This window comes from Callithrix jacchus, chromosome 1, assembly GCF_049354715.1.
Source record: "Callithrix jacchus isolate 240 chromosome 1, calJac240_pri, whole genome shotgun sequence".
Classification (NCBI taxonomy): Eukaryota; Metazoa; Chordata; class Mammalia; order Primates; family Cebidae; genus Callithrix; species Callithrix jacchus.
Genome location: NC_133502.1, coordinates 171,052,634 through 171,073,679, shown reverse-complemented (window position 1 = coordinate 171,073,679; position 21,046 = coordinate 171,052,634). Strand labels below are relative to the sequence as shown.

At 37.3% G+C, this 21,046-nt stretch overlaps 1 protein-coding gene across 1 annotated transcript in view; it reads left to right on the top strand.

The window, feature by feature from the left end:
- LOC103794845 (olfactory receptor 1L8) overlaps nucleotides 1-21,046 on the top strand; it is a 390,653-nt gene that overhangs the window by 358,655 nt on the left and 10,952 nt on the right. The window contains 2 exon segments of the mRNA XM_054236625.2: nucleotides 109-13,705; nucleotides 13,707-20,564. Coding sequence (XP_054092600.1) covers nucleotides 12,875-13,705; nucleotides 13,707-13,805 — 930 coding nt within the window. The 5' untranslated portion in view covers nucleotides 109-12,874 and the 3' untranslated portion in view covers nucleotides 13,806-20,564.

The window sequence follows — 21,046 nt, the reverse complement described above, 5'->3', positions numbered from 1 at the left end:
TTAAAGTTACTTTCAGTTTCTGGTGCGATATGTATGGGTCTTGGAAGTTGTTACTCCTTCTGAAAGAGTAAAAAGCGTAACAAACTGAAAACTCAACATTCTTTTTAGATCCATCAGAGAAATGAGGTCACATGGCAAACCACTGGCCCCAAATTGAAAAAGACAGACAGGAAGATACAGAGAATCACAGCTTACTGGAGCAGAAATTCACAGACTCCTTTCTAGGAGTCAGTACTAAGGTAGGAAAATTTGAACTGTAATTGATGAATTGCTGGAGCCTCAGTGTAGACAAGTCTGAGAGTTAAAATCTCTAGGGGCACCCAGTCACAGAAAGGCCCACACACTGTGGTGAGTTTTACCTCCCAGAGTTCTACCTGGTTCTTACAGTGAAGTATATTCATTATTCATAATAGCCAAGATATGAAAACAACCTAACTGCCCAACAATGAGTAAATAGAAAGAAAATGTTGGCTGGGCACAGTGGCTCATGCCTGTAATCCCAGCACTTTTGGAGGCCGAGCGGGCAGATCATCTGAGGTCAGGAGTTCAAGACCAGCCTGGCCAGTGTTGTGAAACCCCATCTCTACTAAAAATAATTTTTTAAAAATTAGCTGGGTGTTGTGGCTCACACCTGTAGTCCCAGCTACTCAGCCTCCTGACTACAGGTTATGGTGAGCCCAGCTTGTGCCACTGCACTCCAGCCTGAGTGAAAGAGCAAGACTCTGCCAAAAAAATAAGAAAGGAAGGAAGGAAAAAAGAAAATGTGATATGTAGACATACATGCATATACATGTATATACTTTCTGTACTCTTGCAAGTCAATAGCAAAAAATTAATTATCTGTCCTTAAAGGGACAATATATGTTTATTCAGCCTTATAATATTATAGATCTTAAAAAAGAAGCAGATCTTTCCATTTGCCACAACACAGATAGGCCTGGAGGACATTATGGTAACTGAAATAAACCAGACAGAAATAAAAGTATTGTACATTCTCATGTATATGCAAAATAAAAGAAATAACTCAAATATACAGGGATAGAGAATGTAACAATGCTTACTACAGGTGGGAGGGGAGGGATAAAATTGGGAGATGTAGATCAAAGGATACAGATATCAAGCACAAACAAGTCTTGAGATCTAATGTACAACATGAGAACCAAAATTAATAATATTGTATTGTATTGGGGATTTTTGTTAAATAAGTAGATTTTAGCAGCTGTTATCCCAAAAAAGTAACCAAAATTATAGATATGTTAATCTGCTTCATAATAGTAACCATTTTACTCTCTATATGTATCCCATAGGACTATGCTGAAAACCTCAAATATACACAGTAAAATTTATTTTTTATTTTTTATTGTACTTTAGGTTCTAGGGTACATGTGCAGATCATGCAGGATTTTTGCATAGGTACACACATGGCAATGTGGTTTGCTGCCTCCATCCCCCTGTCACCTACATCTGGCATTTCTCCCCATGTTATCCCTCCCCAACCTTCCCACCCACCACGCCCCCATCCACTTCTAATAATGCTAGGTATGAAAAAAAGAGAGAAGACACGAATTATTGTCAGAAATAAATAAGGGAACATCACTACAGATCTCATGGACATTAAAAGAATAATAAAGAACTAATATGAACAACTCTGCACCCACAAATTTGATAACCTAAATGAATGAACCAATTTTTTGAAAGACACAATATGTCGAAATGGACACAGGAAGAAATAGACCTATATCTATAAAAGAAATTGACTCAGTAATTAATAAACTCCCAAAGCAGAAAGTACCAGGCCCAGGTAGCTTCACTGGTGAATTCTAACTAAACATTTAAGGAAGAATTTATACTAATTATGTATAATCTCTTCCAGACAACAGAAGTAGAGGGAATACTTTCTAATTCATTCTATGAAGCCAACAATATCCTAATACCAAAACCAGACAAAGACATTATAAGAAAACTGTAAACCTTTATCTCTCATAAACATACATGCATAATCCTAAACAAAATGTTTGCAAATTTAATCCAACAATGTAAAAAAGATTTATATGTCACAACCAAGTTTAATTTATCCTAGGTATGCAAGCCTCGTTCAACATTCAAAAATCAGTTATTGTAATGGATCACATCAATAAGATAACAAAGAAAAGCCACATGAATACAGAAATAGATGTAGAATAATCATTTGACAAACTCCAATACCCACCCATCTACGATTCTAAAAGTCTCAGTAAACTAGAAATAGATGGAAAATTCCTCAACTTGATACGAAAGAAACCACCCCCCAAAAATCCTACAACTAACATTATACATAATGGTAAGAAACTAGATTTCCCATTATGTTCAGAAACAAGAATGGCCTCTTTCACCATTGCTTTTCAACATCATATTGAAAATCTTACCTAATGCAATAAGATAAGAATAGTAATAAAAGTAGACAAATTTGAAGAAAAGAACTGGAACTGCCTTTGTTCACAGATTATTTGATTGTCTATGTAGAAAATCCAAAAGAATTGAAAAAAAATCCTATAATTAATAAATAACTATAGCAAGGGTACAGAAAGGAAGATTAATATATAAAAGCCAATTGTTCTCCTAAATATTAGCAACAAACAAGTGGAATTTAAAACTAAGAGCACAATATTATTTACATTAGCACCTCCCAAAATAAAATAGTGGCATAAATCTAACAAAATAGGTACAAGATGAACACAAGGATAACTACAAAACTATAATGAAAGAAAGATAAAAGAACTAAATAGTAATTCCATGTTCATGAATAAGAAGGCTCAATATTATCAAGAGATCAATTCTTCTGAATTTGATGTATAAATTCCATGCAATCCCAATCAAAATCCCAGTAAGTTATTTTGCAGATATCAGAAAACTAATTCTGTAGTTTATATATAGAGGCAAAAGACCACAGTAGCCAAGTCAATATTGAAGGAGGAAAGTGAAGTGGAGGACTGACACCACCTGACCTCAAAGCTACAGTAATCAAGACAATATATACGGGCAAAAGGATAGGCAAATAGGTCAATGGTACAGAACAGAGAGCCAAGAAATAGACCCACACAACTGATCTTTGACAAATAGCAAAAACATAATAGAGCAAAGATAGTTTTTTCAACAAATGGCGCTAAATCATCTGGACATCCACATGCAAAAAAAATCACCCTTTATAAACATTAACTCAATGGATCACAGTCCTAAATTTAAGATGCAAAACTATGAAACTCATAGAGGATAACCTAAGAGAAAATCTAGATGATGTAGGGTTTAGAGATGACTATTTAGATAAAACACCCAAGACATGATTCATAGAAGAAGAAATTCGTAAGTTGGACTTCATTAAAGTTAAATTTTTCTGTTCTGCAAAAGCCTGTAATCACAGCACTTCGGGAGGCCGAGGTGGGTGGATCATGAGATCAAGAGATCGAGACCATCCTGGTCAACATGGTGAAACCCCGTCTCTACTAAAAATACAAAAAATTAGCTGGGCATGGGGGCACATGCCTGCAATCCCAGCTACGCAGGAGGCCGAGGCAGGAGAATTGCCTGAACCCAGGAGGCGGAGGTTGTGGTGAGCCAAGATCACGCCATTGCACTCCAGCCTGGGTAACAAGAGCGAGACTCTGTCTCAAAAAAAAAAGAAAAAAAAGAAAAGAAAATCAAAATGTAAGCCACATACTGGGAGAAAATATTTGCACAAAACATATCTGGTAAAGGACTGTTATTCAGAATATACAAAAAACTCTTAAAACTGAACGATAAGAAAATATACAACCCAATTAAAAGCGGGCCAAAGGTCTTAACAGACACTCAGAAAAGAAGATACACAGATGGAAAACAGACATGTGAAAAGATGCTCCAGCTCATGTCATTGGGGAAATTCAAATTAAAACAACAATGACGTACCACTGTATACCCTTTAGAATGACCAAACACAAAAATTTCCAAGCATAAAAATATTCACTCACATAAATATTTATCCATTCTTGATAACCATTACTTGAGGAAAGAGAAGCATTCCCTTGAGATATTGCAGTGAAGTTAAGAAGCTCTGAGTTTAGCTCCAACATCAAAGCGGGAAGCCTCAGGGATTCCTGTCTCCTTGGACAGCTCTGCTAACTGATATTCCCATTCTGCTTTCTATGCTTAGGGAGATTACAAGACAAACTCCCCTCAGGGGTCAGCACACCACAACTATATCAGCCTAACAAGGATCCCAGAGGCCAGGAGGGCAGAACTCAAACCTAGGAAAAGTTCACTGGGCTTCCACAATCAAAAGAGTCCTTGCCACTTGACTCAGGGCATCCCTGCCTTCTTAGATGTGGAACTGAGAAAGACAGCATTTTGTTAGGAACCACAAATTAGGAAAGATACAGGGATTTAAGGTCAGAAAAGGGAAATGTGTTGTTCCTTTAGAGTAGTGTTTCAGTTCTTCCCTCCTTGCTAATCACTTCAGAAGTTCAGAGGAGAAACATGAGGAAGCTGAGCTTTGGCTAAGAAGCTGAGTTAGAAATCACAGATGTGTAGAAGATCCACTTCTGGAGACACACGGAAGCAAAGAAAAGCCTCTGGATATGGAGGTGAGCTTCAGTGAGCTGGCTACCTAGTAGCCAACCCAGTTTGGCACTTTCTCTTTCCTTTTTGATAGTTGCAAATATTTCATGAATTAAGAAGTCATAACCTCCATCTGACTCATTTAGACTCATTGAGCTTGACCTTGAGGCCCTCTACACCATATGTTTTGAGGGAAGAAAAACCCTATGAGTGGAAGAAAAACCCTATGAGGAGAAAAAAAAAAAATCTGGTGTTTATCAAGGGTTTGTTTTTTTGCTTGATAAACACCAGGACGAATTACAAATGAATAAAACATTTAAATGCCAGAAAAAAAAAATGTAAGTCCTAGAAGGAAAGAGAGAAAACAATTCCATTAAAATCTATACATGTTGAAGGTATAACTCAAAAATCAGAAATACAGATAATTTGATTAATTTGCTGCCATAATAGTGACGAACTTCTATATAACAAAACAAAGTAAAATATGGCAACCTGAAAATAGTATTTGTAACTTATGGAATAGACAAGTGACTACGTTCTTATTGTGTAGAATGTCAGGGTGGGCTTACTGCTTGTAACAAATGTATCACTGTGGTGCTGGATGTCAATAGCTGGGGATGCTGGGCATGTGTGAGTACAGGGAGTGTATGGGAACTCTGTGCTTTCCACTCAATTTTGCTGTGAATCGAAAACTGCTCTAAAAAATAAAAGTTTCCTGATTATAAAAAAAAAAAGAACAAAGCCAAAATCAAAAACACAAAACAATTACATTCCCAGCCCCACATACTCACCCTGTACTTTAGAACCATTCTTCCTGATTCTCATATCTTAACCTTCTTCCTTTTTCCAGTGATAAGCATGGGTGATCCTCATATCTACAGTCTGGAGCATCCAAACTCACTTAACCCAAATCTCCACTATTTTTTAAATTCTGTATTCCCAAGGCAGCCTTTTCATTGGGTGACTCCTTTTTGAATGATGATTTGTGTTTGACAAACTGCTTTTCAGACATGGTATCTCACTGCTATTTGATATGGTTTGCATCTGTGTCTCACCCAAATCTCATGTGGGATTGTAATCCCCATTGTTGAAGGTGGGGCCTAGTGGGAGGTGATCCTGGGGAAGGATCCTTCATGAATGGTTTAGCACTGCCACTGGTGCTATTACCATGATAGAGAGTGAATTTTTACAAGATCTGGTTGTTTAAGTATGTGGTACCTTCCCCAACCTCGGTCCTGCACCTGCCATGTAAGATGCCTGCTCCCACTTTGTCTTCCACCATGGTAAAAGTTTCCTGAGGCCTCCCCAGAATCAGAAACCACAAGGCTTCCTGTACACCCTGCAGAACTGCAAGCCAGTTGAACGTCTTTTCTTTAAAAAATTACCCAGTCTCAAGTATTTCTTTATAGCAGTGCAAGAACAGACTAATACACTTTTCATAAAACATCGGGAATCAGACTATGAGCAGGTGACAGAGGAAGAATCCAGCCTGCATCTCCTGCCTCAAGTCCAAGGCACTGTCCACTGCATCACTGCAATCCTACACACCAGACCCATCCCCACCGGCATGGCCAATTTTACCCACCTGATTGTAGCTGGTGAACACCTCATGGGTGTTCAAGCTTTCAAATCCCATCATCTGTACCACACAGAAAGATAGGTCATCTCCTTTACAACTGCAAGAGTAGATTCTGAACACAGGTTTGTCAGTGTGTATTTCTCGTGGGAAGAGGGTAATTCGTGTAGAAATTTATCCGAGTGAGGAAAACATAGCACCAATGCATGATTGTAAGATATGCATAGCTTTACCAAAACATGAAAAGGCTTAAGGTTCAAATTCTTATCACTATTCACTTTATTATTGACCTTAAACAAATCACTTCACCTCTCTAAGCCTCCTGTATGTAAAAATGGCTTAATTCCTTATTCTGGTATTTAGTGAGATGCTTACCATGTGCCTAATACTAATAAATGTTCAATAACTATTTGTTATTATTATTGACATTACTGGTTCATTCAATATATCAGTAAATATTCCTTTTATAAAATCTTGCAATGTTGTGAAATTAATCTGACAGTGAAGGATATGATATTTTAAGCATGTGAATTAGTTTTGATGTTATGCAGAAATATCAGATAAGGGAACATGACACTGAGGTGGACAGGGAACAGCTTGTGCTGAGTGTTTACAATAAGCTTGTCCCTCTTTAAAGTCTTCTAAATGCATTATCTCCTTAAATCCTCATAACAATATGGATGTTTGTGTTTGATTTTATACATGAAAACCTGATATTTAAAGGCATTTAGTAACTTAAAACAAGAATGTAAGCATTTAATTTTTTAAATATGTCAGTATATAAATAGCCAACATTTAAAGTTATGTGAAAATTCTGGTATATTAGGCCTGTTGACAATGTGTTAAAGAATATACTGCTTTAAAAAAGTTGTTTTAAACATCTTGGTGATGCAAATTTGTTCATTGTAAGGATTTTATGATAGCAAAAATGTGTAAATAACATATCTAAAAATGCTTGAAAATCTCTATGTAATATGCCTATTTACAGGGCATGAATGAATATGCTTACTCAAAAACTTTAATTACAAAAAAAATGTAACAACATTTTGCTGATACAAAAATTCTCATTGTAGAGTTGCTTTTTTTCTTTATAGTAGCAAGAAATGGAGACCACATTGATGTCCATTGGTAGGTAAGTGGATATGAATGAAAAATATATAACCAAAAAATTAACATGTTTCTAACAGATATTTTTAGATAAACATGCAAAAGATAAAAACAGATTTAACACTTAACAGTGGGTGCTTATTCTATACAAATGTGATTTAGGACAGAGAATTAAAGAAGGAAGAAACAATTTCCAAAAAAAAGGGAGACTTGTGCAAACTAATGTTGATAGCATGTCATAAGCTAGGGAGGATGAACCGCTCATTCTTTGCACAGAGCAGAAAAGAAAAATCAACCCGTTGAACTGGGTTCAACATTTGTCTTAGATTTGCCCTGTTGGCTGTTTTGAAAACCCATTATTTTCTTTAAAACCATGCAAATAGCTTTTATTATTTTGTGATAGGTGCCATCTATACCTAGTTTATTGAGAGTTTTCAGCATAAAGGGCTGTTGAATTTTGTCAAAGGCCTTCTCTGCATCTATTGAGATAATCATGTGGTTTTTGTCTTTGGTTACGTTTATAGACTTGCGTATGTTGAACCAGCCTTGCATCCCCAGGATGAAGCCTGCTTGATCATGTTGAATAAGCTTTTTGAGTTGCTGTTGCATTGTTTCCAGTATTTTATTGAAGATATTTACATAGATGTTCATCATGGATACTGGCCTGAAGTTTTCTTTTTTGGTTGCATCTCTGCCTGGTTTTGGTATTAGGATAATGTTGGTCTCATAAAATAAGTTGGGGAAGATTCCCTCTTTTTGTATTGTTTGGAATAGTTTCAGGAGGAGTGGTACCAGCTCCTCTTTGTACATCTGGTAGAATTCGGCTGGAAACCCATCTGGACCTGGGCTTTTTTAGTTGGGAGGCTATTAGTTGCTGCCTCAACTTCAACCCTTGTTATTGGTCTATTCACGAATTCAACTGCTTCCTGATTTAGTCTTGGGAGTGTGCTAATATCCAGGAATTTATTCATTTCTTCCCTATTTACTGGTTTGTACATGCATAGAGTTGTTTGTAGTAATCTCTGATGGTAGCTTGTATTTCTGTGGAGTTGGTGGTGATGTCCCCTGTATTGCTTTTTATTGCATCTATTTTATTCCTCTGTCTTTTCTTTTTTATTAGTCTGGCTAGCAGTCTATTTTGTTGATCTTTTCAAAAAACCAGCTCCTGGATTTGTTGATTTTTTTGAACTTTTTTGTGTCTTTATCTCCTTCAGTTCTGCTCTAATCTTAGTTATTTCTTGTCTTCTGTTAGCTTTTGAGTTTTTTTTTAGCTTGCTCCTCCTACATTTTTGAAAATGTAATGCTCTTTCCATTTTGATGATAGGGTGTCAATTTTAGACTTTTCGTTGCTTCTCATGTGGGCATTTATTGCTATGAATTTCCCTCTAGACACTGCTTTAAATGTGTCTCAGAGATTCTGGTGTGTTGTGTCTTCGTTCTCCTTGGTTTCAAAGAATGTCTTTATTTCTGCCTTCATTTCATTGTTTATCCAATCTACATTCAGGAGCCAGTTGTTCATTTTCCATGAAGTTGTGCAGTTTTGAGTTAGTTTCTTAATCCTCAGTTCTAATTTGATTGCACTGTGGTTTGACAGACTGTTTGTTATGATTTCCATTCTTTTGTATTTGCTGAGGAGTGATTTACTTCCAGTTATGTGGTTAATTTTAGAGTGAATGCAATGTGGTGCTGAGAAGAATGTGTATTCTGTGGAATTGGGGTTAAGAGTTCTGTAAATATCTATTAAGTTTACTTGGTCCAGATTGCATTCAAGTCTTGGATTTCCTTGCTGATTTTCTGTCTTGTTGATCTGTCTAATGTTGACAGTGGAGTGTTAAGTCTCCGGCTATTTTTGTGCAGGAGTCTAAGTCTCTTTGTAGGTCATTAAGGACTTGCTTTATGTATCTGGGTGCTACTGTATTGGGTGCATATATATTAAGAAGAGTTAGCTCTTCTTGTTGTATTGATCCTTTTAACATCATGTAATGCCCTTCTTTGTCTCTTGATTTTATTGAAGTCCATTTTATCAGAGACTAGAATTGCCACTCCAGCTTGCTTTTGTTCTTCATTTGCTTGGTAAATCGCCTTTCATCCCTTTATTTTGATTCTCTGTGTGTCTTTGCATGTGAGATGGGCTTCCTGAATACAGCGCACCAATGGTTCTTGGCTTTTTATCCAATTTGCCAGTCTGTGTCTTTTGATTGGGGCAGTTAGTCTGTTAACATTTAATGTTAATATTGTTATGTGTGAATTTGATCTGGCCATTTTATTACTGGGTGGTTGCTTTGCCCTTTGGTTGGCATAATTTCTTCATTGTGTCTTTTGTTTTTACCATGTGTTTTTTTTTTTGTTTGTTTGTTTTGTTTTGTTTTTTGCAGTGCCTGGTACTGGTTTTTCCTTTCTGTGTTTAGTGCTTCCTTCAGGAGCTCTTGTAGGGCAGGTCTGGTAGTGACAAAATCTCTCAGCAATTGCTTTTCCATAACAGATTTCATTTCTACATCACTTAGTTTGGCTGGATATGAAAATCTGGGTTGAAAGTTCTTTTCTTTAAGGATGTTGAATATTGGTCCCCATTCTCTTCTCACTTATATGGTTTCTGCTGAGAGATCTGCTGTGAGTCTAATGTGCTTCTCTTTATGGGTGACCTGACCTTTGTCTCTGAATGCCCTTAGTATTTTTTCCTTTGTTTCAACCCTGGTGAACCTGATGATTATGTGCCGTGGGGTTGCTCTTCTAGTGGAGTATTGTTGTGGTGTTCTCTGTATTTCCTGTATTTGAATGTGGGCCTGCCTTGGTAGGTTGGGGAACACTCCTGAAGAGTGTTTTCCAGCTTGGATTCATTCTCCCCATCATCTTCTAGTACACCGATCAGGCATCGGTTAGATCTTTTCACATAATCCCATATTTACAACAAACCCACAGGCAATATCATACTGAATGGGCAAAAACTGGAACCATTCCCTTTGAAATCTGGCTCAAGACAAGGATGCACTCTCTCACCACTAATATTCAATATAGTATTGGAAGTCCTAGCCAGAGCAATCAGGCAAGAAAAAGAAATAAAGGGTATTCAATTAGGATAAGAGGAAGCCAAATTGTCCCTATTTGCAGATGACATGATTGTATAGTTAGAAGACCCCATCATCTCAGCCCCAAAATCTCCTGAAACTGATAAGCAACTTCAGCAAAGTCTTGGGATATGAAATCAATGTGCAGAAATCAAAAGCATTTCTACACACCAATAACAGACAGAGAGCCAAATCAAAAGTGAACTCCCATTCACAATTGCTACAAAGAGAATAAAATATCTAGGAATACAACTAACAAAGGATGTAAAGGACCTCTTCATGAAGAACTGCAAACCACTGCTCAAGGAAATAAGAGAGGACACAAACAAATGGAAAAACATTCCATGCTCATGGCTGGGAAGAATCAACATCATGAAAATGGCCATACTGCCCAAAGTAACATATAGATTCAATGCTATCCCCATCAAGTTACCAATGACCTTCTTCACAGAACTGGAAAAAACCACTTCAAACTTCATATGGAATCAAAAGAGAGCCCACATAGCCTAAACAATCCTAAGCAAAAAAAAAACAAAGCTGCAGGCATCATGCTGCCTGACTTCAAACTATACTACAAGGCCACAGTAATCAAAACAGCATGGTACTAGTACCAAAACAGAGACATAGACCAGTGGAACAGAACAGAGGCCTCAGAGACAACACCATACATCTACAATTATCTGATCTTTGACAAACCTGACCAAAACAAGCAATGGGGAAAGGATTCTGTGTTTAATAAATGATGTTGGGAAAACTGGCTAGCAATGTGCAGAAAGCAGAAACAAGATCCCTTCCTGACACCTTACACTAAAATTAACTCCAGATGGATTAAAGATCTAAACATAAGATTGAACACCATAAAAACCCCAGAAGAAAACCTAGGAAAAACCATTCAAGACATAGGCATAAGCAAGGACTTCATAGCTAAAACACCAAAAGCAATGGCAACAAAAGCCAAAATAGATAAATGGGATCTAATTAAACTCCAGAGCTGCTGTACAGCAAAGGAAACAATCATTAGAGTGAACTGGCAACCAACATAATGGGAAAAAAAATTTGTAGTCTACCCATCAAAGGGCTAATATCCAGAATCTACAAAGAACTAAAACAGATTTATAATAAAAAAACAAACCCATTCAAAAGTAGGCAAAGGATGTGAACAGACACTTTACATGTGAAAAGGAGACATCTATGAGGCCAACAAACATATGAAAAAATGCTCATCATCACTGGTCATTAGAGAAATGCAAATCAAAACCACATTGAGATACCATCTCATGCCAGTTAGAATGGCAATTATTAAAAAATCTGGAGACAATGGATGCTGGAGGGGATATGGAGAAATAGAAACACTTTTACACTGTTGGTGGGAGTGCAAATTAGTGCAACTCTTGTGAAAGACAGTGTGGCAATTCCTCAAGGATCTAGAAGTAGAAATTCCATTTGACCCAGCAATCCCATTACTGGGTATATACCCAAAGAATTATAAATTGTTCTATTATAAAGATACATGCACATGTATGTTCATTATGGCACTGTTTACAATAGCAAAGACCTGGAACCAACCCAAATGTCCATCAATAATAGACTAGATAAAGACAATGTGGCACATATACACCAAGGAAAACTACACAGCCATAAAAAAACGATGAGTTCGTGTCCTACATAGGGACATGGATGAATCTGGAAACCATCATTCTCAGCAAACTGACACAAGACCCGAAAACCAAACACCACATATTATCACTCATAGACAGGTGTTGAACAATTAGGACACGTGGACACAGGAAGGGGAGCATCACACACTGGGGTCAGTTGTGGGGGGTTTGGGGAGGGACAGTGGGGGCTGGGGAGGGTGGGGAGGGATAATGAGGGGAGAAATACCATATGTAGGTTATGGGGAGATGAAGGCAGCAAACCACTTTGCCATGTGTGTACCTATGCGATAATCCTGCATGACCTGCACATGTACCCCAGAACCTAAAGTACAATAATTTAAAAAAAGACAATGCAAAGATAAACTTCAGTGTGGCACAACTGAGTTTGCTTTGATAGGGAAAGAGTGTCCTGAAACCTCCCCATCTAAAACACCCTCAGCCTGACTCCCCATTAACCTCCATCTTCTAATACTGTTTTATTTTGCACCCCTAACTGATACTATACTACATATTTTGTAGTATAATGATCTACCTCCCCAGCTTAACATAAGCTCTACATAAGCAGAAATCTGTCTGCTCTAGTGCTATGTCCCCAGCAGGTGAATTGTGCTTTTCACAGAACAGGGACTACAGAGTCTGAATTAGAGAGGTCTACCTCTGAATGTTTCTAAAAGAAAACTCTCCCTCTGTCCCTCCAGATTTCAATATAATGCCCATAGAGTTGGGAAGGGAGGACCCCATCAAGGACCATGAGGTTAACAAGCCTTCCCACAATTAACACGGTAGCTAATTGTGACCAAACAGAAGAAACAAAGACTTGCTAGGTTCTCATGATTGGTGTTATGAAATCAGAGCATGTTGAATAACAAAACTTCTTGTTGATAACTGAGCCCAAGTCAATGGAAAGAATCAACCAAACCAGCAGTGTCTCTGAGTTCATCCTCCTAGGACTCTCCTCCCGGCCTGAGGACCAAAAGCCACTCTTTGTTCTGTTCCTCATCGTGTACCTCATCACCATAACAGGAAACCTGCTCATTATCCTGGCCATTTGCTTCAACCCCCATCTTCAGACACCTATGTATTTCTTCTTGAGTTTTCTCTCTCTCACTGATATTTGCTTTACAACAAGTGTTGTCCCCAAGATGCTGGTAAACTTCCTGTCAGAAAAGAAGACCATCTCCTATGCAGGGTGTCTGACACAGATGTATTTCCTCTATGCCTTTGGCAACAGTGACAGCTGCCTTCTGGCAGTCATGGCCTTTGACTGCTATGTGGCCATCTGTGACCCCTTCTACTATGGCACCACCATGAGCCACCACCGCTGTGTCCTCCTGGTGGCCTTCTCCTGCTCATTTCCTCACCTCCACTCACTCCTGCACACACTGCTGCTGAATCGTCTCACCTTCTGTGACTCCAATGTTATCCATCACTTTCTCTGTGACCTCAGCCCTGTTCTGAAATTGTCCTGCTCCTCCATATTTGTCAATGAAATTGTGCTGATAACAGAAGGGCCTATTGTTTTGGTGACTCCTTTTCTATGCATTGCTTTCTCTTATATACGAATTCTCATTACAATTCTCAAGATTCCCTCTACTTCTGGGAAACGCAAAGCTTTTTCCACCTGTGGTTCTCATCTCACTGTGGTAACACTCTTTTATGGCAGCATCTTCTATGTCTATTTACAGCCCCCATCCACCTACACTGTCAAGGACCACATGGCAACAATTGTCCTACACAGTTTTGTCATCCATGCTCAATCCTTTTATCTACAGCCTGAGAAACAAAGACCTGAAACAGGGCCTGAGGAAGCTTATGAGCAAGAGATCATAGGAAGCGTCCTCTTGAAAAACCCGTAAGTGGAATCTGCTCAACTTGGACCTGGTTTCTAGTGAACAGTCAAGTTGTTAGAAGCTAGCCCTTCTGACCCATGTGAGACAAGGCTATTGTGGGCACGTGTATCTCTTAAATCACAGTACTTTCCTGTCTATGTCTCCTCTTTTTAAGAAAGATTTATTTTTCCCACTGTCTTATTTTCTAAAAAATGCTTTAACCTAATCCTTTCCCCACAAATATTTCCCAAATAAATTTCTCTCTGTTTGTTAAGGCATATCCTCCAAAATCTTTACATTTCAATATACTAGTGAAAATACATAGTTTGTAGCTGTTGAATGTTTTTGCAAAAAAAAATTTGAAAAGAGAAAGAATGAAGGAAGAGGAGGATATATATTTTAGCTAATTTTCTCATCTTGAGAAATTTTAATTTTTTTTATTTTTCTCCTTCTAAAAATGTTTTATTGCTTAAAGCTTGAGCTTTTACTTTTACCTTTCCTTTATTATACTGCTGTAGTTTTATTTACTTTTAATTTCCTCTTATTTTATCATACAATTTTAAAATGCTAATGGTCAGAAAGAACAAGAACCACAAGTGATAACATGGAAATTATCCATTTCACACAGGGGAAGTTGAAATGTTTCTTCTGGTTCACCTTCCCATACACTATGTGTTTAAAATGTGTGATTTAATACTTCATCTAGAAACTGTTTTTCACTTATAAATTTGTATTAATATTATTGTAAATGTCTATTGAATATTGTGAGATATATGTATGTATAATCTCCAAAGATATTCAGGAAATCTCAGTCTATCACAGATAAAAATGGCAACAACTTGAAACCTTTTCAATAGGGAAATGGAGAAAGATGCTATGATTAATTCCATAAAATGTAACTATGTGCAGCATGTTCAAATAATCAAATATATCTTTATTGCTTCCTTGAAAAGCCATTAAGTAGGAAAATGAAGATGTGGAACAAATGTAAAAGTATGAATTCACTAGATTAAAAATTTACATGAATATAAATGTACATGTGTGTGTAGTCACTGGAGTAAGAATGGAAAGGGCAGGGGGAACACGGGAGGAGAGTATTTCTTCTTTATACGTTGTAATATCTGAATTTGTTAAAATAAACATTTATTGCCCATGGAATTGAAAACTATTAATAAACAAGATGGCCAGACAATGGTGAAAGACTTCATAAATTACCAGTTGAAGAAAAACTTTCTGAGTGCATGCATATCTAAAAACATGACTTTGGCACAGTTAGTAGACAATTTGATAATTTGGTAGGATATAGCATTCTAGGTCCAAAACTTTTCTTTTGGATCTTTTAAAGATGTGGCTATATTATTCTAACACCTTGGGTGTTTTCAGTGATAAAACATCCTAATTTGTGTTCCTTTGTAATGATTTCCTTCTCATTGAATCATACTCCATAGATCCCTGACAACAAACATGGCTATGTTGCCAACTGGTTAGGTCTTGGAAGAGCAGACCTTGATTCCACCTACTTTACTCCAAGCCTGAGTTCAGGAGCCCAGTCATTTTTCTTGACTGTGTGTTTTCTCATAGGTGTTAAGATGTAACAAAAGGGTAAAAAATAAAACACTAGGCAAACACTTTCTAGACTTGAAATCAAAAGAAAAGAGCATGATTTATAAAAGGAAATATTTTAAAGTTGAACTTCATAAAAATTAAACTACTAGAAGGTGAAGATGGAGAGAAGGTGAGTTTAAAACTACTTATCTGGTACTATGCTCACTACCTGAGTGATGGGATTCAAATCTCAGAATCACACAGTATTCCTATATAACAAATCTGTACATGTACCCATTTATTTAAATAAAAGTTGATATTTAACAATTAAAAACTTGTTCTGTAAGAAATACTGTCAAGAGAATGAAAAGAGAAGCTGAAGAGTGGGAGAAAATATTTGCAAATCACATATTCAGTAAAGGCCTAGTACCCAGAATGCATAGAAAGCTCTCAAAACTCAATAGTAAAAAGTAAACAATCCAATTGGAACTTCAAAAAAAGACATGAAGAGACATTTCATCAAAGGAGATACACAGATGGCAGATAAGAACAGAAAAAGATATTAGAATATCATTAGTCATTTGAGAAATGAAAATTAATGACAATGAGATTTGACTGCATACCTATTAGAATGGCTAAAATAAAAAATAATGACAACACTAAATGTTCATAAGGATGCAGAGAAACTGAACCACTTATACTTTTCCTGCCGAAACCACAAAACAATAGAGCCATTCAGAAAACGGTCTGGAAGTCTGTTTAAAAACTAAATATACACCTGAATGTGATGGTGAGAATGAATTCAAGCTGGAAAACACTCTACAGGATATTATCCAGAACTTCCCCAACCTAGAAAGGCAGTCCAGCATTCAAATCCAAGAAATACAGAGAACTCCACGAAGATATTCCTCAAGGAGAGCAACCCAAAGGCACATAATCATCAGGTTCACCATGGTTGAAATGAAGGAAAAAATGCTAAGGGCAGCCAGAGAGAAAGGTCAGGTCACCCACAAAGGGAAACCCATCAGACTTACAGTGGATATTTTGGCAGAAACCCTACAAGCCAGAAGAGAGTGGGGGCCAATATTCAACATCCTTAAAGAAAAGAACTCAACCCAGACTCTCATATCCAGCCAAACTAAGCTTCATAAGTGAAGGAGAAATAAAATCCTTTATGGACAAGGAATTACTAAGTGATTTCATCACCACCAGACCTGCCTTACAAGAGCTCCTGAAAGAAACACTAAACACAGAAAGGAACAAGTACCAGCCAGTGCAAAAGCATACAAAATGGTAAAGCCCAATAATGCAATGAAGAAACTGAGCCAACTAATGGGAAAGAAAACCAGCCAGTAACAAAATGGCAGGATTAAATTCACATATAACAATATCAATATTGAATGTAAACAGCTTGAATGCTCCAATCAAAAGATACAGACTGGCAAATTGGATAAAAAGTCAAGACCCATTGGTGTGCTGTATTCAGGAAACCCATCTCACGTACAAAGACACACATAGACTCAAAATAAAGGGATGGAAGCAGATTTACCAAGCAAATGAAGAACAAAAAAAAGCAGGGGCTGCAATCCTAGTCTCTGATAAAACAGACTTCAAACCAACAAAGATCAAAAGAGACAAAGAAGGGCATTACATAATGGTAAAAGGATCAATCCAACAAGAAAAGCTAACTATCCTAAATATATATGCACCCAATACAGGAGTACCCAGATACATAAAGCAAGTTCTTAACATTCTAAAAGGAGATTTAGATTCCCACACAATAATAGTGGGAGACTTCAACACTCCACTGTCAATATTAGACAGATCGATGAGACAGAAAATTAACAAGGATATCCAGGACTTGAACTCAGAGCTGGACCAAGCAAAATTAATAGACATCTACAGAATGCTCCACCCCAAATCTACAGAATATACATTCTTCTCAGCACCACATTGCACTTACTCTAAAATTGACCACATAATTGGAAGCAAATCACTCCTCAGCAAATGCAAAAGAATGGAAAGCATAACAAACAGTATCAGACCACAGCACAATCAAATTAGAACTCAGCTTTAAGAAACTCACTTAAATCTGCACAACTACTTGGAAACTGAACAATATGCTTCTGAGTGTCAACTGGATAAACAATGCAATGAAGGCAGAAATAAAGACATTCTTCAAAACCAACAAGGATGAAGACACAACATACCAAAATCTCTGGGACACATTTAAAGCAGTCTCTAGAGGGAAATTTATACCAATAAATGCCCACATGAGAAACAAGGAAAGATCTAAAATCGACACCCTATCATCAAAATTGAAAGAGCAAGAGGAGAAAGATAGAAAAAAACTCAAAAGCTAGCAGAAGATAAGAAATAACTAAGATCAGAGCAGAACTGAAGGAGACAGAGACACAAAAACCCTTCAAAAAAATCAATAAATCCAGGAGCTGGTTTTTTGGAAAGATTAACAAAATAGACCACTAGCCAGACTGATAAAAAAGAAAAGGGAGAAAAACCAAATAGATGCAATAAAAAACAATAAAGGGGAAATCACCACATATTCCACAGAAATTCAAACCATCATCAGAAAATATTACAAACAACTCTATGCACATAAACTAGTAAAACTGGAAGAAATGGATAAATTCCTGGACACGTGTGCCCTCCCTAGCCTAAACCAGGAAGAAGCTGAAACCCTGAATAGACCAATAACAAGGGCTGAAGTTGAGGCAGCAATCAATAGCCTACCAACCAAAAAAAGTCTAGGTCCACATGGGTTCACAGCTGAATTCTACTAGACATACAAAGAGGAGCTGGTACTATTTCTTCTGAAACTATTCCAAACAATAAAAAAGAGGGAATCCTCCCTAACTCATTTTATGAAACCAACATCATCCTGATACCAAAACCTGGAAGAGACTCAACTAAAAAAGAAAACTTCAGGCCAATATCCATGATGAACATTGAGGCAAAAATCTTCAACAAAATACTGGCAAACTGACTGCAACAGCATATCAAAATGTTTATTCATCACAATCAAGTAGGCTTCATCCTGGGGATGCAAGGCTGGTTCAACATATGCAAGTCCATAAATGTAATCCACCACAAAAACAGAACCAAAGATAAAAACCACACGATTATCTCAATAGATGCTGAGAAGGCCTTTGACAAAATTCAACAGCCCTTCATGCTAAAAACTCTCAATAAACTGGGTATCAGCTGAACATATCACAAAATAATAAAAGGTATTTATGACAAACCCACAGCCAACATCATATTGAATGGGCAAAAGCTGGAAGCATTCCCTTTGAAATCAGGCACTAAACCAGGATGCCCTATCTCACCACTCCTATTCAATATGTTATTGGAAGTTCTAGCCAGAGGATTCAGGCAAGAAAAAGAAATAAAGCGTATTCAATTAGGAAAGGAGGAAGTCAAATTTTCTCTATTTGCAGATGACATAATTGTATAATTAGAAACCCCATCATCTGAGCCCAAAATCTCCTGAAACTGATAAGCAACTTCAGCAAAGTCTCAGGATACAAAATCAATGTGCAGAAATCATAAGCATTCCTATCTAACAATGACAGACAAACAGAGCCAAATCAAGAGTGAACTCCCATTCACAGTTGCTACAAAGAGAATAAAATATCTAGGAATACAATGAACAAAGGATATAAAGGATCCCTTCAAGGAGAACTACAAACCACTGCTCAAGGAAATTAGAGAGGACACAAACAGATGGAAAAATATTCCATGCTCATGGTTAGGAAGAATCAATATTGTGAAAATGGCCATACTTCCCAGAGTAATTTATAGATTCAATGCTATCCCCATCAAGCTACCAATGACCATCTTCACAGAACTGGAAAAAACCACTTCAAACTTCATATGGAACCAAAAGAGAGCCCACATAGCCAAGACAATCTTAAGCAAAAAGAACAAAGCCAGAGGCATCACGCTGCCCAACTTCAAACTATACTACAAGGCTACAGTAATCAAAACAGCATAGGACTGGTACCAAAACAGAGACATGGACGAGTGGAACAGAACAGAGGCCTTGGAACCAACACCGCACACCTACAACCATCTGATTTTTGACAAATTTGACAAGAACAAGCAATGGGGAAAGAAATCCCTATTTAATAAATGGTGTTGGGAAAACTGGATAGCAATGTGCAGAAAGCAGAAACTGGAATCCTTCCTGTCGCCTTACACTCAAATTAACTCCAGATGGATTAAAGATTTAAACATAAGACCTAACATCATAAAGACCCTAGAAGAAAGCCTAGGCAAACCATGCAGGACATTGGCAGAGGCAAGTATTTCATGACTAAAACACCAAAAGCAATGGCAACAAAAGCCAAAATAGACAAATGGGACCTAATTAAACTTCAGAGCTTCTGTACAGCAAAAGAAACAATCATTAGAGTGAACTGGCAACCAACAGAATGGGAAAAAAAATGTGCAATCTACCCATCAGACAAAGGGCTAATATTCAGAATCTACAAAGAACTAAAAAAGATAAGAAAAAACAAAGAAACCCATTCAAAAGTAGGAGAAGGATATGAACAGACACTTTACAAAAGAAGACATCTATGAGGCCAACAAGCATATGAAAAAATGCTTATCATCACTGGCCATTGGAGAAATGGAAATCAAAACCACATTGAGGTATCATCTCATGCCAGTTAGAATGGCAATCATTTAAAAATCTGGAGACAGATTCTGGAGAGGATGTGGAGAAATAGGAACACTTTTACACTGCTGGTGGGAGTGTAAATTAGTTCAATCATTGTGGAAGACAATGTGGCAATTCCTCAAGGATCTAGAAATAGAAATTTCACTTGACCCAGCAATCCCATTACTGGGTATATAATGAAAGGATTATAAATCATTCTATTATAAAGATACATGCACATGTATGTTCATTGCAGCACTGTTTACAATAGCAAAGACCTGGAGCCAACCCAAATGCCATAAATGAGAGACTGGACAAAGAAAATTTGGCACATATACACTATGGAATACTATGCAGCCATAAAAATTGATGAGTTCATGTCCTTTGTAGGGACTTGGATTAATCTGGAAACCATCATTCTCAGCAAACTGACAGAAGAACAGAAAACCAAACACTGCATGTTCTCACTCTTAGGCAGATGTTGGACAATGAGAACACCTGGGCTCAGGGAGAGGAGCATCACACACTGAGGTTAGTTGTGGGGGGCTAGGGATGGGACAGTTTGGGGTGGGGAAGGTGGGGAGGGATAACATGGAGAGAAATGCTGGATATAGATGAAGGGGGACTGAAGGCAGCAAACCGCTGGGTTATGTATGCACCTAAGAAACAACCCTGCATGATCTGCACAGGCAGCCCAGAACCTAAATTATTATTTTAAAAAATGGAAAAAGCTAAACATACAACTACCATACAATCCAGAAACTATTAATTCCAAAGATATGAAAACTTATGTTCCCATCAAAACATCCACAAATAAGTACATTTTTTTGCAGCTTTGTTTTTAATAACGTAAAACTGGAAAGAAAAGCCCAACTTTTTCAACAAGTGAATGGTTAAATAAACTATGGCAATCCGTAGGGTAGCAATTTAAAAAATTAACTACTGACACACACAACAATATAAGTGAATTTCCAGATAGTTATGTTGTGTGAAAACAGTCAATCCCCAAAAAG